The 26,234-nt window shown below is 39.4% G+C and overlaps 1 protein-coding gene across 3 annotated transcripts in view; it reads right to left on the bottom strand.

The window, feature by feature from the left end:
- Positions 1-25,626, bottom strand: part of RRM2B (ribonucleotide reductase regulatory TP53 inducible subunit M2B) — a 37,108-nt gene extending 11,482 nt beyond the window's left edge. For 2 of the 3 annotated variants that reach the window (XM_043880117.1, XM_043880116.1), the window contains exons 1-7: positions 25,172-25,436; positions 15,936-16,091; positions 10,683-10,799; positions 9,809-9,942; positions 9,137-9,231; positions 5,891-6,024; positions 1,748-1,852 (exon numbers count right to left, since the gene is read on the bottom strand). In XM_043880117.1, coding sequence (XP_043736052.1) covers positions 1,748-1,852; positions 5,891-6,024; positions 9,137-9,231; positions 9,809-9,942; positions 10,683-10,799; positions 15,936-16,091; positions 25,172-25,219 — 789 coding nt within the window. In that variant the 5' untranslated portion in view covers positions 25,220-25,436. Of the gene's footprint in view, positions 1-1,747; positions 1,853-5,890; positions 6,025-9,136; positions 9,232-9,808; positions 9,943-10,682; positions 10,800-15,935; positions 16,092-25,171; positions 25,437-25,535 lie in introns of those variants that run through there. The other variant, XM_043880118.1, reaches the window with a different exon arrangement.
- Between the last annotated feature and the right edge of the window lie 608 nt (positions 25,627-26,234).

The following is a 26,234-nucleotide window of genomic DNA, read 5'->3' as shown; positions in this document are numbered from 1 at the left end:
ATAAAAACAGAATAAACTACAAAGAAAGAACAATAAATAGTATATATTTTCCAAATAAAAAGAGGGTTTTAGCTTTATTAATCTTCTAAATCACTGATTTTGTTCGAGGAAAGTACACTAGGATAAATTCTTTCAACATGGCAAACAATCCCCATTTGCTTAAAAGGTTTGGGGTGCTGCTATTCACACTATTTCACATTCTCAAGTAGCCAAAGTAAATTGAAACTATTATATTACTGGTATTTTTAAAGTAGCACTTTTAGGACCCAAATTTATATGCTTTCTCAACAGAAAGAAAGGAGATATTTTGTTCTGAAATATCTAGAAAAAGATTCACCTAAGATGATTGCTGTGGTGAACATGACTTAAAAGGGAGTTGGGAAAGAAAAAACAATTAACAGAGAAAATGAGAAAGAAATAGAAATGGATCTGAGCATTGGGAGATAAACTGAACTCCAATTTTATTGAAAGACAGTGAAGTCGCTCGGTTGTGTCCGACTCTTTGCAACCCCATGGACTATATAGCCTGCCAGGCTCTTCTGTCCATGGAATCCTCCAGGCAAGAATACTGGAGTGGATTGTCATTCCCTTCTCCCAGGGATCTTCCCAACCCAGGGATTGAACCCAGGTCTCCTGGGTTCAATAGGACTATCACTGTAGGCAGATTCTTAATGACAGTGGTAAAGTGTTAATAGAGGAAAAATAAAAACACATTAACCATTTGGATTTAGTTCTAAAAGTGATTGAAGATACCAAAATCTGGGACTTCCCTGATGGTCCAGTGCTTAAGAATCTGCCTTGCAATTCAGGGGTTGCAAGTTTGATCCCTGGGCGGGGAAGTAAGATCCCACATACCTTGGAGCTACTGAGCTCTCGTGCACATGCTGCACTTAAGACCCAATGCAGCCAAACAATAAATAAAAAATAGATTTAAAAAAAACCCAGAATCCATTTTATGACTTTTCTCTCTTCAAATATGAAAACTAATTTTTTTTAAGTTTAAAAACTTACTTATTTTTCAACAAGCTCTTTCAAATGATAAAAATACATTCTAAGTGAAGCATCCATGTCTTTCCAGTGAGAGATCTTTACATGCCCATAAATCACATTTTACTATTCACTAATTCATTTATTTCTTCATTCTATGAACATAGGAGGCATGCTTAAAGCCAGATACCTTGCTAGTTTTTTAATAATACAACCAACAAGGACCTACTGTATAGGGAAGGGAACTCTGTTCAGTGTTATGTGCAGCCTGGATGAGAGGGGAGTTATAGGGGAGAATGGATACATGGACATGTATGGCTGAGTCACTTTGCTGTGTACCTGAGGCTACCACAACATTGTTAAGCAGCTATGCTCCAATTTAAAATAAAAAGTTAAAAAAAAAATACAAAACAAGAAACCATCACTGCCCTCTAGTAGCTAAAAATCTAAAAATCTAAAGCTAAGATAATTAGAATAGTTTGGTATGGCATGAAATTTGATATATAAGTGAAATTAAAAAATAGTCCTGAAACAAATTTTAGTATACATAAAATCTTAATGTATTATAAAGACTGGCTTATAAGCCAAATTTTAACTTGACATAATAATTGCAATACATCATCTATTGGTACTGCCAGGTTGACCATATAATATTTCTGATATCTATTTTGACCTACAAAATGGCAATTTCATATGAGTCAATCTAATGCAGTCAAACATCAAAGAGAGATGTGCTGCTTATATAAGTGTCCCTGCTTACCTGCTCAATTTCAACGGCATTAACAATGATCTCCCTAACCCTTTCTTCTGAAGGCTTATTTACTAAGTACTGAAACATCAGGCAAGCAAAGTCGCAGTGAAGCCCCTAAAACAGAAGAAAAATATCACTGTCAAAGAACATTTTATCAGTTATTTTCACACAGTGATCAGGCTTTATATAAGCTAGGAATGCAATACTGAACTTCTGGAAGATGGAAGAAGGATTAATAGGGCCAGGATCTTCTTGTCTCCAAATCTCATTAAAATGCCAATCATAATAACCTATAATGAAAAAATTTCAAGGCCAGCAAATCTCAGTTAATTAACATGAAAGAAGAACTAATGAACAACAATGAAACCAACAAATCTGCAATCAAAAGCATTTTGGAAAGGAAAACAAACTAAGAAGAATCAAAAATAAAATTAATTCATTTTTAACTTTTAAAAAATTAAGACAGATTGAAAAACAATTAAGTATTTAAAGAAAAAGTAAAACTCAGATTTCAAAAATACAACAGTTCTATTAAACAAGAATGGTTCAAGAAAAAAATAAATTCAGTGCAAGGAAAATGGAAACTGAAGAATTAAGGATACCATCTGAAGCTGTGTAAAGCAGAAATGACATTGCGGAAAACTCAAAGACAGAAGTAAACAAATTTGTGAAATACCTTGAGAGCAGAATTGTTGTGCAAATACATGAAACGTTATAGAATCTTAAATAATTGGAAAACAGTGCAAGGAGCCTCAACCTACAATAATTGGAATTTCAAAATACACTTGATCTTAGCCAAAAGGCCGAGAAGCAGGAATTTCAAAATACAGAACAGATGGTATAAAGCTGAAAACAACTGAAAAAAATTTCAAAAAGTCAAAACAAAAAAGAGAAGGAGGTCAGAGACATAGAAGGATGATGGAGTTCTAAACAAAATTAACAATTAGATACTGACAACAAGGCAGAGTCAATTAACATTTCTAAACTACACAGAAAAAGAAATAATTTTGTAAGCCAACAAGGGAGGAAAGGAAGGAAGGAATATGCGCTTTAGAGGATTAAACATCAGAGCTGTTTAGCTTTATCTAACAGAATCAACAAAAAACCAAAGACAATTGAAAGATGAGACTCAAATCAAAGGCTATATTCCAAGGATTATTTTCCTAGTTAAATTGTCATTCCCAAAAGAAATCATTAAAAAAAAAAAAAACAAGAAAAAGCCTCTTTAAATAACTAATCTTAGAAAATTTACTAGTAAAACATACCCCTCCCACTTGACTCAAGAGGATATTTCAAATTACCAAAGGCAGAATTTCAAATATACTGCTGAAAGGTGATAATGTAAATATTGATTAGAACCAATAGCTAGCTACCAATTACAGAGATGAGTATGAAAAAGGAAGGCACTTGTAATTGTTAAATCAATAAGAGAATAAAATTAATTTTGAGGTTTAAAGCGACTCCAATCAAAATCCCAGTGGGACTGTTTTTAAATTATAACATTAATCTGCAAGACTAAATGAGCAGAATCTTTTAGGAATACTTTAAAAGAAAAGTTATGAGATTTAGCCTACTAATTATTAAAACATAAAAGACTATAATAATGAAAATAGTTTGTTACCGCATGAAATTTGTCACACAGGTTAAAGAAAAAGCCCTGAAACAGATTTTAGTATACTTGAATCCTTAATATATAATAAAGAAGATATCAGAAGTCAATGGAGAAGGAAGGATTACTTAAGGAGAATTGGAAAAACTTCCCAATTGTGGTAGAAAAGACATGTTCATATATTGTTAGGTGGTGCTACAAAGTGTTATTGCATTTCTGGAAAGAAATCTACAAGTAAGTATGATGGCCTTTAAAATGTTATTGTTCAGCCGCCTAGTCATGCCTGACTCTTTGCAATCCCATGGACTGCAGCACGCCAGGCCTCCCTGTCCCTCACCATCTCCTGGAGTTTGCCCAAGTTCATGTCCATTGCATTGGTGATACCATCCAGCCATCTCAGCCTCTGTCACTCTTTTCTCCTTCTAACTTCAATCTTTCCCAGCATCAGGGTCTTTTCCAGTGAGTCAGCTCTTTGCATCAGTTGGCCCAAGTACTGGAGCTTCAGCTTCACCATCAGTCCTTCCAAAGAGTATTCAGGGTTGATTTCCTTTAGGATGGACTGGCTGGATCTTGCTGCCCAAGAACTCTCAAGAGTCTTCTCCAGCACCACAGAGCGAAAGCATAAATTCTTCGCCGCTCAGCCTTCTTTATGGTCCAGCTCTCACAGCCATACATGACTACTGGAAAGACCATAGCTTGACTCTATGGATCTTTGTTGGCAAACTTATATCTCTGCTTTTTAACACACTGTCTAGGTTTGTCATAGCTTTCCTGCCAAGAAGCAATCGTCTACTTATACTCTAGTAATTTTACTTCTAGGGAATGTAGCTTATGGCAAAATAAATAAACAAATTAAAAACCAGAAAACAATCTAAATTGCTAATTATAGAATAGTCAAATGATACATGCACTCATTAGGATATGTGTGTGAGTGTGTGTGCTCAGGTTCTCAGCAGTGTCTGACTCTGCGACTCTACGGACTGTAGCCCACCATGCTCCTCTGTCCATGGAATTGTCCAGGCAAGGACACTGGATCCAGTTGCCATTTCATACTCCAGAGGGTCTTTCTGGCCCAGGGATCAAACCAAGTCTCTTGCGTCTCCTGCATTGGCAGGCAGATTCTTTAGCACTGCGCCACTGGGGAAGCCCTCATTAGGATAAGTAATACCTAACAAAATTGTTTCCAAAAATTGCTTAATGTCACAGAAAAATGTTCATGATAAACTGCTAAGTGAAAAAAGATTATCTTAACTCCTAAAAATATGAAAAAGGCAGAATATCTCAAATTGTAGAAATATGCTGTGTGTTTATATTTACATAGGTTTAAATGTAGAAATGCAGAAAATAGTCTAGAAGGAAATATCAATACAATATGAAAGGTGTTTTGAGACTGAATGATTTCATTTTTTTAATTCTCTGTAATAATCATACATGACATTAATTAAAATTACTAGACATTTAAAGACATGAAACAACAAAATGTAATTACACAAAGCATTTTGTAGCACTTGAAAAGTACTTTCATATATACTATTTCATTGCATTTTAACAAAACCCTGTTAAAATGTATGGTTGAACAAACTGAGGCTCAGAGAAATTAAGTAACTTGACAAGGTCAATATGGAAATAAGCTAAGAAGCCAGGAGAAGTCAATCAACATAAGCAGAATGGCTATAACAGTCTAAACCCTGAGAAAAGATTAATGACAAGGTTTCTGCACTTGAGGAGCTTAGAGAGACAAGTACAATATACTTTATGGAACCTAAAATAGGGACAAATTCAGGTTTCAAAGGTATATGTAGAAGAAAGAGTGGTCAGTTTTCCTTAATTGGATCAGGAAAGTTTTAAGTGGCAACTTGTGAGAAGGTAATCAAGAGTTGGGAAAAAAAAAAGCGGGGGGGGGGGGGGGGTAGTAAAGATGGAAAGAGTGTTGCAGACAGAGAGAGACAAGACTTAGTTACTGACTGAATGTGGCTAAAAAAATAAAAAAAGAAGGAAGCTAAAATGACTCCCGGATTTCAAATTTGGATGATTGGATAGAAGATAGCTTCGCTCAATGACATAGAGAAAACAGGAAGAACATAATTTGGGAGAAAATGATGAGTTTGATTTCCTGAAATACCAGGCTTGAGATATCTGTGGCGCCTTCCAGGAGAAAATATCTAAACATGCACTTGAATATATGGGTTTGGAGCTCAGGAAAGAATAACCGGGCTAAAGATAAAGTTTTAGTTTTTATAAGCACCCAAGTGGCAGCTGATTCCATGGGAATAAGTAAGATCAACCAGGAGGCCTTGGAGAGGGAAGGAGAAAGGCCAAGGTGGGATCCAAGGAGTACCCTGATGCATAAAGATGCACAGAGGCTGAGGAGGAATTCTAAGAGAGCTAGGAGGAAAACACAGACCTAAAATCCAAGGAAGAAATGACTTCTTATTTTAATTGCCAGGATATTTGTGTCACCATAAGCATTTTCAAGGGAAAGAAAACTAAATGAACACCAGCTAGGAATACAAATAGAACTAAAAGAACACTTCACTCCTTACTTCATCTCTGCTGATGAGCTCATTGGAAAAAGTGAGTCCGGGCATGAGTCCTCTTTTCTTTAGCCAGAATATAGCAGCAAAAGATCCCGAGAAGAAAATTCCTTCTACAGCAGCAAAGGCTACCACCCTTTCCCCTAGGGGAGAAAAAATTAGCTTCACTTTCTGAAATATTAATATATACTGCAGACATGTTCAAGCTTACCAATATATATGTTTGTACATATATATTTTTTTAACAACCATATCATAACTGTTTTGCCAAGAAATAAAATCAACAATGTAGTGCCACAGCCAAGTCTTCGTGGAGGAAATTTGCTACTTCAACCTACTAGAGCAGAAAAGCCCGTATACTTCAGGTGCTATGTCCAACACTGGACTCCTGCAGGTCTTGAAATCTGGAAAGCCTTCCACACTCAAAAAAAAAAAAAGGGTGATTTATCTGTTCTACACATGCCTATGGGTATGGGTGCAGGTACATGTTTTTGAATGCAGTATGTATATACATGTATGTTTGCATACTATGCTCTGTTGACCCCTTTGAAAACAAAAATAGCTCTTTCAACTAGTGAGTTGCTTGTTTTAGGATGGAGCTTTATCATTTATTTACATAGATCACTATATTTTCATCTTACTGTTAATAAGAATGGATAGTTAAAATTGAGACATTTTTAGTCAACATAAATGTGATCTCACGTGAATATTTATCTGTAAGGGAACAAGACTATAATTTTACACATCTGTGACTAAGAGGAACATTGTCATTTTAACTATTCTATGCATTCACATGAATGCTACAGAAAGAAAATCATAACAGAAATAATTAGAGAAGGCTATTCTTTTTGGAGAGGATTATAGGATGATAAGGGGTAAATGTTACAAATTTTCTTTTCTTTTTTTGTTTTTTTAACAAATTTTCACGAATAGATGTGAACCACAAAGAGACTTTCAAAATGCTTCTTATAAAACCTATAATGAATTGCAAAGGCATCATGATTTGTCTTAGAGATAGGGAAGTAGTATGTGTTTTTAAGATACAGCTAACCTCTATGATGCAATGCATTAAGATTGTGTGACATACTTTTTTTGATGTTTGAAATGTAATTTCATTACATATATTAAAGTTGAATCTGTATATTTAATGTTTTAAAATTCTTTAAAGATATGTTTAAAGTAAGCAGTATACTTTTTTAAAAACTAAGCAGATTACCATAGGATGACTGCTGCTCTCCCGTATTTTCTCTCTTTCTAGGTTACTTCTCTGGTAGTGTCAGGAAAGACATGCTTCCTGAGAGGCACGCCATCATTTTCCATCATTTCCTATACACACAAATCTTTTCACTGCATATTGAACACTTATGTTTCCCTTTGTTTTTCTTTAAAGCCAGTTTCTCACCATGTACCTCTCAATCAATTTTGAGATAATTCAGTTCAGTTCAGTTCAGTTGCTCAGTCGTGTCTGACTCTTTGTGACCCCATGAATCGCAGCACACCAGGCCTCCCTGTCCATCACCAACTTCCAGAGTTTACTCAAACTCATGTCCATTGAGTTGGTGATGCCATCCAGCCATCTCATCCTCTGTCATCCCCTTCTCCTCTTGCCCCCAATCCCTCCCAGCATCAGGGTCTTTTCCAGAGTCAACTCTTCGCATGAGGTGGCCAAAGTATTGGAGTTTCAGCTTGAGATAATTAGCTGGGTATAAAATGAAAATCACTCTCTGGTGAGAACCAGGAATTGGCAGAATTTTTCCAAAATTCTCCAGATGATTTTTACGTACATTGAAAACCACTGCGTTTCTCATTATCAACATGAACTGAAGGCAATGCCACATACATGTTTCTTCCCTGATATACTATGTACTTGTCCACAGCTTACACTGAATCACTGGTTCTTGATGTGTTATCCAGGAATCCCTGGAGATCCACAGACCAGGAGGTCTATGAGGTGAAAACAATTTTCATAGTGATGCTAAGGCATTATTTATCATTATTACTATCATTCTCTCATTAGTATAGAGTGGTGTTTTCCAGAGGCTACACGACATATCACAACAGTCTGAAAAACCTCGTAAAATTCTCCTCCCTTTTGCAACTACATATCTGAAGGAGGCTAGATTTTCTTTATATACTTCAACCAAAACAACAGTCTGCAGCAAATTGAATGCAGAAGCAGATATAATCCAGCCATCCTCCTATAAAGCAAACATTAAAAAGATTTGCAAAAATAAAAAACTAGGTTATTCTCACTGATTTTTTCAAAATACAGTGTTTCTTTTCATAAATATACATTATTTATTTTAAAAGATAATGGTTGTTACTGTTAATTTAATATGCATTAATAAGTAAATATTTTGAAAGTTTCTTGGTTTTAATTTCTAATATGTAAATGTCAGTAGATACAACCATATAAATAAAAGCACTTTGGAGTCCTCAATAATTTTTAAGAGTGCAAAGGAGTACAAACTGAAAATTTTGAGACCTCCTTCTGCACATAATGAATAAAACCAGGAAGTAAAGACAATCAATTGTGAAACAGATAAGAATAAGAAAGGTACTTAGGGCTACTTATATTAAATATCTGAATATTTTAATTAAATGTAATAAATATTTATTGAGCAACTACTGTATATGAGACAATGGTAACTGCTTCCTTAAAAAATGTTATTGAATCTCAATTCATCCTACAGGGTGTCTGCATTTAACTTATTTGAAAAATAAGCCTGCTATTGCAAACTGTTCTTGCCTTAATTGAGTGCACTAATCTATATATTTGTTCCCTGAAAAATATTAGGATTCTGACTTGCTTTATTTTAGGGAAAAAATAAACATTACTCAAAGTCTTCCTCTAATATTCTTGTCCAAGTCTATGTGACTGATTCTTTGATTCTTCTTTTTTTAAATTAATTATTTTAATTGGAGAATAATTATTTTACAATATTGTGATGGTTTTTGCCATACATCAACATGAATTGGCCACAGGTATACATGTGTCCCCCCTCATCCTGAACACCCCTCCCTTCCCTCCCCACCCTATCCCTCTGGGTTGTTCCAGATATTCATCTTTACCTGAAATTATGCACTGACCTTTTACTCTTTCAACTTTTAACTTAGTAAACAGAATAGATAACAGATTTAGAATATTTTTTCACCAGCTTCTAATTAATTCTTAGGAATAGTGATATTACACCATGTAAAATAGTATTGTATAACCTAAGCAAATTTGATCAAATATAAATTAAAGTTACATACCAAAAGTAGATTTTCTATCTGCTATCCATCTCAAGGCCCAATCTGCTTTTTTCTTAACATATGGCATTGTTTCAATTGCATTAAATAAAAATTCTCTGTAAAAACAGAAGAATTAATGGCAAAGTTATTCACTTGGGTTTTTTCATTTGTTTGTTTTTATTTTTGGCTGCACTATGAGACTTGTAGGATCTTAGTTCCCCAACCAGGGATCAAAGCCTGAGCCCACAGCAATGAAAGTTCCAAGTGTTAACCACTGGACCACCAGGAAATTCCCAATTAACTTGTTTTTAATCATACTATATTTGATTCTATGCAATTTATGGTATGCATAGAATCTGGAGTTTCTCTGTATTTTGGCAAGTCCATAAACTATAGAAGTCAAAATAAAACTCAAATTAGTGGTTTGAATCTGGTCTGATACAAAATTGGCTAAATTAGAATATTTAATTTCTAAACAGAATGTGCTGATGAACAGTTTTCTAAGTTATAATTTCCAAACATTTATTGGTCCTATGCAGGTTTTTTTTTTAACCCAACACATTACTAAGTAATAGAAAATAGTGTATTCCTAAACTTCCATATTTGAATAATCTTTCCCTATATTTAGTTTCCTAATATTAACATAACCAAGTGATAGATAAAGCTTTGTAAATAAAATCTCAGCAGCAATACCTTTTCTTGGGATCTCTGATGTAAGTGTCTATTAGCAAACTGTACATCTCTGAGTGAACATTCTCGATGAGAATTTGAAAGCCATAGAAACAGCGAGCCTCCGGAACCTGTACTTCCTGACTAAAGCGCTCCACCTAAAAAACAAGGAAAATAAATATACCCAATTCTATGGGCTCTCATTAAACACTGCAAATCAGAATCTGAACACCAGAATAACATAAGAATCACCTGTCATGCCACAAACAGGTCAGAGAGACCTTATGAATTATTCTAAGTGGTATTGTTTAATCCATCAACCCTCCACAATTAGTTGCATACTGTATTCTTAAGCAATTAAATAAATTAACCTGTTAGTTGGAAACACTACCTATAAAGCCAAATAAATTTTAGAACATCTATCAAAAACAGTAATTTTGCTTTGTAGAACTGAGCTTGAGTAGATCTATTGAAGCCCCTACCAGTTGATAACGAAAGTTTGCATCTTCCCATACTTTTTAATAAGAAAACATGCCGTCTAACCAACCGTAATACAGTGGGGAGCCAGGCCCAGTGTTCTATTACAGAGCTCTGGAAAGGTTATTAAGGTGCAAATTCTTTATTAGGATTACTATCTAAGAGTAAACGCAAACTCATGCTTATGCCTTATAAGCAGTCTTTATTGGTACAATATGCTTGGTTTCATGATATTTGTTGGGGGTGGGGTCAAATACAAATGAAAACTTGTCTTTGACACTTCATCAGAAAAAGATTTTTCAAGAGTTAAGCTTCATCTAGTTCATTTCTTGGACATTTTTCAGGTTCAGTCTGATTATCTCACTGCCATCACTATCATTTAACTGCTGAATGAGAACAAAAGTAGAAACAAAAATCTCACCAAATTTTCATTCACAATTCCATCACTGGCTGCAAAAAAGGCTAAGATGTGAGAAATAAAATACTTCTCTTCTGATTTAAGCTTGTTCCAGTGAGGAAGATCCTTTGATAAATCAACCTGAAATAAAAAGATTTTCAAAAAATTTAACTTATATTCTTCTCAAAGTATGGAAAACTGACTTCTGTCTCAATGTTCAGTGGGACATCTTTGCAGTAAAATGTGAAAAATGAAAAAATGTTATCGTTCTTGCTGTAGACTGAGTGTGTCCCCTCAAAATCCATATTGAAACTTAATCCTCAATGTGATGATACCTGGAGGTGGAGACTTTAGGAAGTGATTTGTTGTTGTGTAGTCACTAAGTCATGTCTGATTCTTTGCAACCCCATGGACTGTAGCCCACCAAGATCCTCTGTCCATGGTATTTTCCAGGCAAGAATACTGGAGTGGGTTGCCATTTTGTTCTCCAGGGGATCCTCCTGACCCAGGGATCGAACCCACATCTCCTGCATTGGCAAACAGATTCTTTACTGCTGAGCCATCAGGAAACCCTGGGAAGTGATTAGATCACCCTCATGAATGGTATTAGTGCTCTTATACAAGAGACCTCAAAGAACTCCTTTGCCCCTTCTGCCATGTGAGGACATAGTAAGAAGACAGCTGTCTATGAACCAGGCAGCAAGTCCTCACCAGATATCAGAACTGCAGGCACCTTGATCTTAGAATCTGCAGCCTCCAGAACTGTGAGAAATAAATTTCTGTTGTTTGCAAGCCACACACTCTATGATATTATTATATCATATCAGCTCAAACTAAGACAATTACAAAGGAACACAACAAAATCAAAACATTATGAAGAATTCTATCTTTTAGTTAATTGAGAAGCTTGCCAGGATGTCCTTTCAAAACACTAACCTAATCTATTCTCACCACAAAAAAGAAATGATAACTATGTGATGGGATACAGGTGTTAGCTAACACTATGGTGGTAATCATTTTGTAGTACATAAGCGAGGAAGCAACGGTTAGAACTGGACATGGAACAACAGACTGGTTCCAAATAGGAAAAAGAGTACGTCAAGGCTGTAAATTGTCACCCTGTTTATTTAACTTTTATGCAGAGTACATCATGAGAAATGCTGGGCTGGAGGAAGCACAAGCTGGAATCAAGATTGCCGGGAGAAATATCAATAACCTCAGATATGCATAAGACACCACCCTTATGGGAAGAACTAAAGAGCCTCTTGATGAAAGTGAAAGAGGACACTGAAAAAATTGGCTTAAAGCTCAACATTCAGAAAACTAAGATTATGGCATCCGGTCCCATCACTTCATGGCAAATAGCTGGGGAAACAGTGGAAACAGTGGCTGACTTTATTTTGGGGGGCTCCAAAATCACTGCAGATGGTGATTGCAGCCATGAATTTAGAAGATGCTTACTCCTTGGAAGGAAAGTTATGACCAACCTAGACAGCATATTAAAAAGCAGAGATATTACTTTGCCAACAAAGGTCCATCTAGTCAAGGCTATGATTTTTCCAGTGGTCATGTATGGATGTGAGTGTTGGACTATAAAGAAAGCTGAGCACCGAAGAATTGATGCTTTTGAACTGTGGTGTTGGAGAAGACTCTTAAGAGTCCCTTGAACTACAAGGAGATCCAACCAGTCCATCCATAAGGAGATCAGTCCTGGGTGTTCATTGGAAGGACTGATGCTGAAGTTGAAACTCCAATACTTTGGCCACCTCATGCGAAAAGTTGACTCATTGGAAAAGACCCTGATGCTGGGAGGGATTGGGGGCAGGAGGAGAAGGGGACAACAGAGGATGAGATGGCTGGATGGTATCACTGACTTGATTATCATGAGTTTGGGTGGACTCTGGGAGTTGGTGATGGACAGGGAGGCCTGGTGTGCTGCAATTCATGGGGTTGCAAAGAGTCGGACATGACTGAGTTACTGAACTGAACTGAAGTGTATTAAAGCAATATGTTGTATACTTTATAATTACACAACGTTATATCTCAATTATAGCAATAAAGTTTGGAGAAAAACTGAAGTCTGGAAGAAATGAATGAAGGGGCAAAATGGAGAGGGTAGAAACTGGTCAAGAAGGAACCGAGGTGAATATACTAATGATTTTCAGCAGCCAGGGCTTTAACACTTTATACAGTATTTACCGTTGTGTTAGACAGATAACTAGACACCTGTTAAGCAGTTGTAGTTGCTACTTTACTGCTAGCTAATCTACTTTTATACCCAGAAGTAGGGTCAGACAGGTAATAATCTGGGTTTTAAAACAATTTATAGGTACAGCTTTCTGTACCTATAGAAATATTTTGAAAAATGTTTATTGGAACTAGTCCTTGGAATTAATAGTAATGTACTCTAGAGTTTGGTAGAATCTACAGTTTTAAAATTGTCTCTAAATGTACCTTGTAGATTTTGTCTCTGGAAGATCTCTTACAAATGTTTCATAATAATCTCACAAACATTTGAAATGTGTAATTGTCTTTTGCTCTTTATTTATTTATTCTAAAAAGCCCTAATCTCTTTGACCATTCCAAAAAAGACTAAAGTTTCATCTTTTCAATCATTTGTGTTCCTTTCCAAAATCCTTCTCCCATTACTTTATGTTTTAAATGTTTACTGAACACCAACTACATGGCAGACACTGTGCTCAATGTTGGGGATACAATGGAGCCGAGAGGAAATATTTGCATACATCTTTTAAAATATGCAAGCTAAAAGTCAGGTCCTATTCTATAACGTTAAGAGCTCACTCACGTTAAGCTGACATCTTTCTGGGTTTTGTGTATTATACTCCTGACACTAAATTTTAATATTACAATATGCTCACTCTTAAATATTAAACTTATCTTCAACAGGTATTTTCCATTCCTAAAAGGTAAATTTTTTGCCCAGCTTTATTCATTTGAATAAACTCTCAATTTCACAATCTAAAGATTGATTGCAAACTACTGGTTAACAGAACTGCCTAGGTAGCTTTAAAAAAAAAAATAACAAACACCAGAACTTTGTCTTCTGAATCAAGTCTTCAATGATCAGTCATATTTAAGAATAAAGGTAAATTGCTGGTAAAACAATGAAATCTAAAGATGATTAAACTGTAACTTACATAATTTGTTTAAATGGAACTAAATACATGGAACTAAAAATGTGTTTGACTTCCCAATTATGTATTTGAATCTTTCTATCAGCTGTCTGTAAAAAATGTGCATGCATGCGTGTGTCGCTCAGTTATGTCTGTCTCTTTGCAACCCCTTGGACTGTAGCCCATCAGACTCCTCTGTCCATGGGATTTTCCAGGCAAGAATACTGGAGTGGGTTGTCATTTTCTCCTCCAAGGGATCTTCCTGACCCAGGAATCAAATCCACGTTTCCTGCATTGACAGTTGGATTCTTTACCACTGAGCCACCTGGGAAGTGGTACATACAGCCACCTGTGTATTTTAGTTTTTAAAAAGTAGTATTTTTAAGTCATGGTGCAACACATAGTACACTTCTTAAAAGATGCAACAAATTTCTTGATGAAATTTAGTAACACAAGTATCACAAGTACTTTTTTAACATGATGAATGAAAAAGCCACCTGTGCACCCTATTTATTCTCTTTACAACATCTAACAAAAAGCTTTCTAAAAACCATAGTTAGGGACAGTCAGGTGTGCCTAACACTATGGCTTGATTTGAAAATACTGGGTTTTTGGTTTGGTTATTTTTTTTTTTTTGCTCTACAGGCTAACTACAATATAACAAAGATGTTAATAATGTTAACAAATATAAAATAACAAAAGTGGGTGGGTGGATAAAATTAGTGTAACAGAAGCTTCAAAAATGGGTGCCTTCTGATATCTAGTATAAATCTCCTCCATTCTGTATAAACTAGTAGCTTACATTTATTTGGTTCTCACTACATGCCAACTAACATTCTACACATCTAATGAATCCACACAACCACCCAATGAACTAGGCACTATCAGCCCGGTTTACTAAGAGGATTCAGAGCAGCTTCCCAGTGGCACAGCTAGTACGTGGAAGACCCAGGATTTGCACCTCAGCTCGCTGCAGCATCTACATTCTTAACAGTGTATATAAAGAATCAATTTCTCAACAACAACAAAAAAAGGTAAATAAACAGATCGACAGACCCAAATATATCTACACAAATAGTTATATCTGTCGGCAGTATACAGGCAAACACGCACACCCAGAGAACAGAGTGACATACAGGTAACATCCATCATATTCAAAGATGAAGTCAAGGATTATTTGCAGACTATGGAGCAACTGCTTGCGTGACCAACTGTCCTTACCAAACCAGCGAGCATTTTCTAATTTGCTGTGTTCAATTCATTGCCCAGGCGGAAATTGCCACACTAAGAGAAAACATTCCACAGCTGTCCTGTCTGCTGGGGCAGTTGTGCCAGGTTTCATGTGGCTGAGGGCAGAGCCAGGCAGGGAGGAGCATGGTGAATTCCGGCCAGCAGTTCAGAAGTTGAGTACATTGCCTGGGCAAATTCCTTGTGTGGCAGCTCTTTCAGCATCATCAGCTATAGCAGCAAATGTATTTATTTATTCATTTATTCCACTGACTGTAAGTAAAAACTAGTCTTATTTGGTCACAGCAAATCAAAAGTCTGTTCAAAAATGGAAAATGGGACTTGCCTGGGGGTACAGTGCATGAGAATCTGTCTGCCCATGCAGGGGACAAGGGTTCGATCCCAGGTCTGGGAAGATCCCACAAGCTGCAGGGCAACTAAGTCAGGGCAGCCCAACTACTGAGCCCACGTGCTGCTACTACTGAAGCCCATGTGCCTAGAGCTTGTGCTCCACAATGAGAGAAGCCAGCACAACGCGAAGCATGCGTACCGCCACAAAGAGTAGCCCCCGCTCACCGCAACTAACGAAAGTTCGTGTGCAGCAACAAGGATTCAGCTCAACCAAAAATAAAAAACACACACAAAAAAAAGGAAAATGTTTGAAAACATATTAGAGGTAAACTGAGATGACTGAGATGACATTTTTGCAGAAGAAAACATGTTTATAGGTAGAAGTCGAAACACAAAACATTGGAGAACCCTGTATTCCGTCTCAGGGATTTCAGACATTATCATATACAAATGATCTTATCCAGGGTACCTTACAATGTAAGTTCAAAAATGTTAATGTCCCATAATAGAAAATGTGAACACTGCCCTAGAGAACATGTTTGCTGGTGACGGCGATGCTACTTACCTCTTCTGCTGTCCAGAAGGATGCCTGTGCCTGTTTATACATTTTCCAAATGTCAGGGTACTGGATTGGAAAGATGACAAATCGACGAGAACTCTTTCTTAGGAGTGGCTCTTCATCTGACTTTGCTTCATTTTCATTGGCATCTGAAGATAACCTCTTTGAAAAATAAAGTACAAACACCCATTTTATGTAGAGATTCCCCTTTATTCACATCTAACTCACGTCTGGGAGAGTTAGGGAGACAGCACAGTTTGGGAGCCAGTCTCCCCAGCTCAAATCCTTACTGTGATCTGGTAGCTGGCCAATGGTGTTTGCTTAGGTGTGTGGCTATAGAATGTTCCTTAACTTCTCTGAGTCTCAGTTTCCTCATCAGTAAAATAACACCTACCTTAGAGATTAATTTTGATGATAAAAATGCTTTAAACAGAGCCTGGTGCATAATAATCACTCAAAATGTTATTGCTGTTATTGTTACTCTGAGGATAAGTATAAAAAACTAGACCCATAAATGTCACGGGGGGCAAATTTCTAAAATTGTGGACAAAATGTCTCTTCAGTGCCTCTCATCGAGACAGAATGCTGGCACGAATAGGCTACTATTATAAGCTGCTTTTTAATTTTAAAGTTTTCTTGTCTAATCTTAACTGAAATATTATCATACTCATTTGAAAACTCTTTACCAACAACTTAGCAGTCGTTGTCTGAACCTTCCCATGTACCAATTGGTTTTTGCTATTTACACGCTAACATTCCTGTACTGTATATGGTCTCACTGGGACCGTCTCAAAACTCTGTGGGATAAAGAAACACATACCTAAATGCATATTGCTTGGAACGAGGATAGCACTCTAAAAGGGGACAATGCCGTATACATACATATACATACATATATATATACACACACACACACACATATATATATATTTTAATAGTCATCAAGAATGGAGACCTTTTTTTTTATATATATTGTGGTATTTCCAGAGTACTGTGTTAAGTAAACATTAGTTTCCCCAGTGGCTCAGCAGTAAAAAATCCACCTGCAATGCAGGAGCTGCAGGGGGCAGGTTCAGCCTCTGGGTCTGGAAGATCCCCTGGAGGAGGGCATGGCCACACACTCCAGTATTCTTGCCGGGAGAATCCCATGGACAGATGACCCTATGGGCCACAGTCCACAGGGTTGCAAACAGTCAGACACAACTGAAGCAACTCAGCACCCGTGCACAAGTAAGTGAATGGACTGTTAATTTCTCTTTATCCTGTGCTCCGATTACTGGATACCTTTAGATTTTAAAAAATTTAACATAAAACCACAATATATCAGTGAAATAATCTAAAACCATTCAAGTCAAGCCTCTTCTGAGTACCCTCACATACCCCTCCCCTCAGCACACCAAAGGCCTTGATTATATGCCTAAGATAGCACATAGCTCACTGAAATTTAATTCTCTGTCTACAGTTTCCTCTAGACTCCGCTTCTTAACAGTAAAAACCAGCTTTACACTTGTGGAATCCTTAGAGCTTAGCATACAGTCTGGCCTTTACTCAATATTCATTCCACAAACATTTAGGTAAATTTCTAAAATGAAAGTGGTCAAGTTTTTTTGTTTATTTGTGCCACCATTGAGGACCTTGCTCAAAATTGTAACTTGTACTCAACTTCTGCAATCAAGATTGCCGGGATAAGTATCAATAACCTCAGATATGCAGATGACACCACCCTTATGGCAGAAAGTGAATAAGAACTAAACAGCCTCTTGATGAAAGTGAAAGAGGACACTGAAAAAGTTGGCTTAAAGCTCAACATTCAGAAAACTAAGATCATGGCATCTGGTCCCATCACTTCATGGCAAATAGATGAGGAAACAGTGGAAACAGTGGCTGACTTTATTTTTCTGGGCTCCAAAATCACTGCAGATGGTGATTGCAGCCATGAAATTAAAAGACTCTTGCTCCTTGGAAGGAAAGTTATGACCAACCTAGACAGCATATTAAAAACAGAGACGTTACTTTGCCAACAAAGATCCATCTAGTCAAGGCTATGGTTTTTCCAGTGGTCATGTATGGATGTGAGTGTTGGACTATAAAGAAAGCTGAGCACCGAAGAATTGGTGCTTTTGAACTGTGGTGTTGGAGAAGACTCTTGAGAATCCTTTGGACTGCAAGGAGATCCAACCAGTCCATCCTAAAGGAGATCAGTCCTGAATGTTCATTGGAAGGACTGATGTTGAGGCTAAAATTCCAATACTTTGGTCACCTGATGTGAAGAGCTGACTCATTGGAAAAGACCCTGATAGTGGGAAAGATTGAAGGCAGGAGGAGAAGGGAATGACAGAGGATGAGATGGCTGGATGGCATCACCGACTCAATGGACATGAGATTGGGTGGACTCTGGGAGTTGGTGATGGACAGGGAGGCCTGGCGTGCTGCGGTCCACGGGGTCAAAAAGAGTCAGACACGACTGAGCGACTGAACTGAACTGAACTGAGGACTTTGCAATCTCAAAAAAGCTTTAAGATTCTGAGACACTGCAGTTTCAGGCTCTATAACAGGAGGACACATAAGAGCATGTCCTCTAGGTCCGGCACTGAGGCTGCTTTTGAACTGACACCACACAGATGCTTTATATGCATTTAATCTGCTTCATCTGTACAACAAGTTAGTCAAATTGTAATAGTATTCCGATTTTACAGATGGGAAAACTAAATCTTGAAGTAGGTAAATAACACACCCAGGATTCCACAACTGGTAAGTGGCAGAAATAAGATTAGAACTGAGATAGGTTGAAATTCAAAGCCTTGCCTTAAACTACATCTCTGTACGTGTGGATGGCAGCTAGATTAGGGCCAGTGTGACGTGAAAGTGTTATTCCCTCAGTTGTGTCTGACTCTTTACAACCCCATGTTCTGTATGGAGCCTGCCAGGCTCCTCTGTCCATGGAATTCTCCAGGCAAGAATACTGGAGTGGGTAGTCGTTCTCTTCTCCAGGGGGTCTTCCTGACTCAGGGATCGAACTCAGGTCTCCTGCACTGCAGGCAGATTCTTTACCATTTAAAAACCAGAATTCAAAACAGTGAGGTAAACTAAAGTTATAAAGAGTGCATGTATGCTCACTCAGTTATGTCCATCTCTTTGGGACCCCATGGACTGCTGCTCGCCAGGCTCCTCCGTCCATGGGATTTTCCAGGCAAGAATACTGGAGTGGGTTGCCATTTCCTCCTCCAGGGGATCTTCCCCACCCAGGGATTGAACCCGCATCTCCTGCATTTCCTGCACTGGCAGGTGGATTCTTTACCACTGAGGCACCTAGGAAGCCCCTAAAAAGAGTGTAAACTACAACTAACCCTTGTTCAACACAGGTTTGAATACACAGGTCCACTTATCTGTGGATTTTTTCCAATAAAAACAATACTATTCCATCTGCAGTTGATTGAATCAGTGGCCGCAGAACAGTGGATATAGAATGCCAGCTGAAAAGTTATATGGGGATTTTCAGCTGCCAAGAGTCAGGCTCCTAAGCCCCCTGTTATTCAAGGACCAATTGTACTATCTCCTGCTAAACAAAGTTAATTTAACAAATGGTACTGATGTAACTAAACCACTCAATCTTAAAGGAGATCAACCCTGAATATTCATTGGAAGGACTGATGTTGAAGCTCCAATACTTTGGCCACCTGATGCGAAGAACCGACACATTGGAAAAGATTCTGATGCTGGCAAAGATAGAGGGCAGGAACAGAAGGGGACAACAGAGGATGAGACGGTTGGATGGCATCACCGACTCAGTGGACATGAGTTTGAGCAAACTCCTGGAGGTGGTGAAGGACACAGAAGCCTGGCGTGCTGCAGTCCATGGGGTTGCAAAGAGTTGGACACGACTCAGCAACTGAACAACAACTGATGTAACTAGTGAAATGACAGGAGGAGGAGATCATCAAATATGACTGTAGGAAAAAGTAAAAATAAAAATGAGTTCATTAGAAATAAAGTTGAAAGAACCAAAGTGATTTGCTGCTGCTGCTGCTAAGTCGCTTCAGTCGTGACCGACCCTATGTGACCCCATAGACAGCAGCTCACCAGGCTCCCCCGTCCCTGGGATTTTCCAGGCAAGAACACTGGAGTGGGTTGCCACTGCCTTCTCCAATGCATGAAAGTGAAAAGTGAAAGTGAAGTCGCTCAGTCGTGTCCAGCTCTTCGCGACCTCATGGACTGCAGCCCACCAGGCTCCTCCATCCATGGGATTTTCCAGGCATGAGTACTGGAGTGGGCGCCATTGCCTTCTCCGCAAAGTGATTTGACGCTGGTGTAAACCAGCCAAACTGATGAGGCTTAAAGCAGTGGTTTTTAACTGGTCCAAGTTTCAAAATCTCAGAGAAAACTTTCTCAGAATGCACTCGCCTTCCCCTTTACCAGATTAAAACCACCATGTATAATGAGATCATGAAGTGTGTTGCTGAGGAGGATGTATTTCACAGGTGAATGATAAGACAGCAAAGATGAGATTAAAAATCAATGTTTTGGAAACTGCTACCTCTACATCAGAACATGAAGTAAACCAAATGACCATATTTCACTCCACACTGTTCATTATAGTACAAAATTGTGTTCACTTACAATAAGCACTTAGTATTATTATTCATGCTTTCAGGCAAGTCATTTAATCTGATCATAATCACCTGTAAATTAAAGACTAACATTTGCCATACTTGTTTAAAAGGAATGTTACAAAGATCAGAGGAGATAATATAAATAAAAATACTTTGCATACTCTCAAGTGTTACGAACTTTTAAAATTGTTTTGTGTTACTATTAACTGTTGGGATGTTTCTGGCCTTAGAAAGGTGGTCTTCTATAATTCATGAAGTAATTAGAAAATTGCTGGAAAGGCTTAAAAAGTGAGCTATTCAAATCCCAATTTAAAAGGTTGAGGTCTTCAGTCAACAAATATTTCAAACTTATCTTGGCCCACATTGTTCTTCCTTGAGTTCTTTTGGACTACACTTGCTTTTATCACACTATGCAGCATTTTGATATGATTTTGCATTTTTCTTTTTGTTATGTATTTTGTCTTGGGGGTACAGGTCTATATGCAGAGCTGAAATTCTTTACTTTTACTCTATTTGCTGTGCGCACCACACTGACAATCGGGAATGACATCACAAGCAGCAAGCCTTTGGCAGCAAGCACCCTTGCTCTGAATGGAGTTTGAAAATGCTGATAATTGATCAACATCTGGATCTGCAAAAACTGCTGATGACGACAACTATCTTTAAACGACTTCCAAGTGAAAGTCACATTTGAATACATATATTCTTCCTGTTCCATCATGGTAATATGTGGATTGTTAAGAAGCTGAATTAGGGGGCTATTGGAAAGATCCTGCCATGTGAAGAGAGGGGCTTTAACGAATACAGACCTTTGAACTGGGCTACAGATGATAATATTGCTTATTTTCCTGATGATGAAAATCCACACACATTTTAAAATACTGTCAGGAGGATCATATATCCCCAAATTCTAGGCTCTCCAGGGCATTCTCTGTGGATGTGGGCTAAGAACTCATATTTTAGAAGTAAAGAACAATATGGAAAAAGTCATGATGGCATGTGCCATTTTTAAGAACTGGAAGTAACTTTCTAAATCTGGACTTATGGTATGTGGGGGACAATGGAAGAAAATAAAACCAGAAAGAAGGCAGAAAACACTTCACAATTTTTCCAAGTGTGCTCTGAAGAACTGTGTGGTCTCTCTAATGTCAGAAAGTGCTCAGCACCTGGAGAATAACTGAATAAATCAGACAAAAACTCTTGCTTCTCACCTTACATGTTTAACAAGAATTTAATATGAATAAACACCCCCACCAACCCAAGTCATTAACAACAGTAAGAAGTTACAAACACAAAAGCCTTTAAAAAATCAATTTGATCAATAAAGAAGATATGGGGTTCAGTTTCAAGACGTCAAGAAGGCAGCTGAAAATATAACACTATGGTAGGTAGAGCACTCTCTCTACTCCTCTCTCATGGCGTGAAGATCCTATTAGTAGTCGGCAAGAGGATGGATGTGATTATCCAGGGAGAAGCTACAAGGCAGCAGCACAGCTGAGAATGCAGACTAGAGAATGCAGGTATTTCTCTTGACAGAAAGAGAAAGGGCAGGTGGAGAAAGAGGCAGCTGGGATTAAAAGTGACAGAAATGGACAGAAAGCAAAGGCAGAGGTGACCTGACTTGGCTAAAGCAAAGGACCAAGATGAGATGAAGAGGAATTCCCTAAAGTATCCACATTGTGGGTATCAATGGGACTAAGGCGTTAGGAATTTTCTGGGTCAAAGATTTTCAAACATCTGCGCGAGCTAGGAGGCTCAGATTTCAACTCTTCCCATTTACCGCCCCCCCACCCCCCCAGGTGCTGGCATTCATTGTGGAGCACAGTTTAAAATCATTCCTATGGAGAGTCATGGGAAGTTTCTGAGTAGGAATTAACACAAACAAGGGTACCATGAGAAAGAGAAACTGAATATCCACATGTAGGCTGAATTAGAAAAGAATCTTAGATTTTGGTAGCAATGACAGTGTCCATTTCAGAGGTTGAAATGACAGCCTGAATTAAGATGTAGTAGTTAACATGAAAAAGCTGCTTTGCCAGTCGAAGGAGCTGGGCAGTTTGGTGCGGGAATTAAGACCCTTTGGGGAGTATTTATTTGAGGGAAGTGACATGGAGGCATAGGTTTATTGGTAGATTAATTTGGCAGTGGTAAACAGGATTGGACAGCTGGTAAGACCGAAAGTAGAGAGACAACTAATTTGTTGTAACCGCACAAGTGCTGAAGTGAGGAAAACGTGAAAGTTTCTCATAGGCATTCCTTGGTAACTTTCCGCTGTCTTTTTCAGAATGGTGCTTCCTGATTCTGGTCACCTGGTCCCAAGAAGTGCCAGGACATGCAAGGGCAGTCATCTGGGTCAAGACTCCCTAGCTAGCATTCACCCTGCACTGATCTAGACTGGCATTCTACACAGCCCCTTCTTCCTAACCACCTCCAGTTACACGACTTTCACTAGCTTGCCTTCACCTCTCTCCTCCTCCTCGGGTGAAGTAGAGTGTTTGAATGCTGTCAGAGTTATACACTATTCGTAGATGTTTTCATTCTCATTTTCCCATTCCCACCGAATCTGACAAAACAGGTGGAATACTGGTCCAGGAGCGAGAACTTAGTTTTAAACCTAGATCTTGGTTTTAAGCTTGAGTTGTGTGGTCCTGGGCATATCATTTCAAAAACAGGGGCTATCAGTTAGATTAATGATAGTTAATTTGGGGAAACTATCAAAATTTTGGACCCCCTTCCTCTGGAAATTCACAGCTGCGCATATAAAACCTACAAACTTCAGGAGATTCATAAGCCCCCTTCAAGCTCATATATAAACTCTTCAAGACAGTGTTCTTAAAATATGTGTACCATGATCCAGTGGTTAAGACTGTGCTTCCACTGCAGGGGGCACGTGTTTGACCCCTGGTAGGAGTAGTTTCACATGTAGCTTGGCGTACCCGAAAAAAAAACAAAACAAAACAAAACTGTGTACCAGGATCATCTGAAGCGCTTGTTAAAAATGCAGTCCCAAACCCATCCCAAGAGACTTCGACTCACTATATCTGGGGCGTAGACCCAGATATTTACATTTCTTACAACGTTTTCCAGGTGATTCTGATGCAGGTGGCCCAAGCTGCACCAATATGTCTATAGAAATAAAGTACTAAAAAAAAAAAAAAAAAAAGAAATAAAGTACTTAAGGCATCCTTGCATCTCAAGTTAAAAACTGTGAAACAGGTGCTCATTGAACTTCATTCTAGATCTAAAGTTCTGCCTCTGTCTTTGTGGGTCTGTACTGAGATATGGATAATAAATAAAAATTAACTTCCAGGTCTTAAGTCTGAACTGTTGGAGCTACCACCACAAACAAAAATATCTGAATTGTCCCATTACAGTAGGACAATGTGTTTGTTTCAAAAGAGGAAGAGAAAGTTTGAGGGCTATTTACAATTTGTTAGTTACTAAATGTTTACAAAGTCAAAATAAAGTAAAATCCCAAATCTGGAAGCTACACCTTTCTGAAGAAATGTAAGAACCTCTGTGAATCTGAGAGCTGAATCTCTGGGAGCTGAAACTCTATTAAAAATAATCAAAGATACCACACACAGCAACAGGTTTAGAAGTATCTACAAAATAACAGGGTAAGAAAATTATAGCACAACAATTTTAACTACCCTACAGCTCTATAGCATAATGAATCCCAGTGTGTTTACTGTTGTTATGTACCTCTACTAATATAGAAGGGCTTCCCTAGAAGCTCTGATGGTAAAGAACCTGCCCACAATGCAAGAGACCCAGGTTCCATCCCTGGGTCAGGAAGATCCCTTGGAGAAGGGAATGGCTACCCTCCTGTGTTCTTGTCTGGAGAATCCCATGGACAGAGGAGCCTGATGGGCTACAGACAGTCCTTGGGGTTGCAAAGAGGCAGACACTACTGAGCGACTAAAACTTTCCCTAATATAGAAGCCGAGAAGATGAACACGTTAAGGTAGGTTTTATTAAGCACCCACAACTTCCGTGATACTTTGCATAAAGCACTTTACTTAATTCTTTGTGAAGGAAGTATCATTTCCACTGTAGAAATGAAGAAAGTGGTACCCCCAAAGATTCATAGCTCGTTTAGCGGAGTCTGAGGAAAACTGGTCTCCTAACCTGATCGTTGCCATTGTTATGAGGACTTCCCGAAGCCTTTCTACTTATCAGTTCACCCCATCCACCTGTGTCAGTTTCTACACGCATCCTTCCAAGTCCTATTAACCACCCCAGAGATGGAATGCATTTCTCCAGTAGGGCCACCAGTCCTCGGCCCTAGCCTCAACCTCCCCTGCCAGGGCTCCAGAACAGGGAAGGATGGAAGAGGGTGCGCCCTGCCGGGATCTGAAGTCTCAGGTATTGCCCTCGGGTCGCCCCGAAACAGAACAGAGCAGAAACCCGGCTCCCTCCTCACCCCTCCGCGGGGACGGCCTTCTGGGCGCTCGAAAAGACGAAACGAGGCTGCGGCGAGAGCTCGAGGCCCGGCCTACCCCGGGTCTCAGGAGGCAACGAGTAAAATCTACCACACAGGTCCTGCACTTTGCAGGTCCCCGCCGCAGCTCGCAACCCAGAGGCCAGGCGTGACAGCGGGGCGGGAGAGGAAGCGACAGCGCTGTTTACCTCCTCTGGCTGGGGCCTGGCCGCTTCCGGCCTTTCCGGGTCTCCCATCGCGCAGACTCCGCCAGAGCTACTGGAGCAGGGGAAACCGAGAGCCTCGGGCCACTGCAACTGGGACAGAACCAGGTGGCCGGCGGGTGCTCTGAGTAGGCCCCGCCCCCTGGTGCAGGGACCGCTCCTACTCCGGCCGGCCCCGCCCCGCTCTACGGCGCCGGCCGACCCCCGCTTTCTCGCCTGCCCATTGAGGACCTGTCCCCGATCGGGCCTGGCCCCGCCTCCCCACACACGCTGGGGCGCGCCCACTCCGACTGCCCCGCCCCACTCCACTGCGCCGGCCCCACCTCCCGCCGCAGCCGGAGTAACGTACTCGCCAAATTTCGCCACCGCGCGGGCACCGCCTTCCGCCGTAAAGGTCTCCCCTTGAGCCTGCCAACCCGCGCCCACTGCACCTCGGGCCCCACCTCCTCCACTAGGTCCCGCCTACTGCGCCTTGGGCCCCGCCTACTGAACCTCTGGGGCCACGCCCATTGCACCTGGAGCCCCGCCTCCTCCACTAGGTCCCGCCTCTCCAACTGGCCCCGCCTCCCCTCCCGGCCCGCTGCCTTCGGCCCCTCCGGCGTTTCGGTCTTCTAGCCTCTCAGTGCTGGAGGTGCCCGGACCTCTTACGATCGAGACTGTCCAGCTAGTTCTCGCCGTGCGTCAGGAACACGGTTTATGTCGCGCTAACTCGGCCTAAATTAAAAGACGCTTGCTCCTTGGAAGAAAAGTTATGACCAACCTAGACAGCATATTAAAAAGCAGAGGCATTGCTTTGCCTACAAAGGTCCGTCTAGTCAAAGCTATGGTTTTTCCAGTAGTCATGTATAGATGTGAGAGTTGGACTATAAAGAAAGCTGAGCACCGAAGAATTGATGCTTTTGAACTGTGGTGTTGGAGAAGACTGGAAAGTTCCTTGGACTGCAAAAAGATCAAACCAGTCCATCCTAAAGGAAATCAGTCCTGAATAGTCATTGGAAGGACTGATGCTGATGCTGAAACTCCAGTACTTTGGCCACTGATGTAAAGT

Source organism: Cervus elaphus, chromosome 21 (assembly GCF_910594005.1).
Source record: "Cervus elaphus chromosome 21, mCerEla1.1, whole genome shotgun sequence".
NCBI lineage: Eukaryota > Metazoa > Chordata > Mammalia > Artiodactyla > Cervidae > Cervus > Cervus elaphus.
The sequence above is the reverse complement of the archived record's forward strand: the minus strand, read 5'-3'. Positions and strand labels throughout refer to the sequence as shown.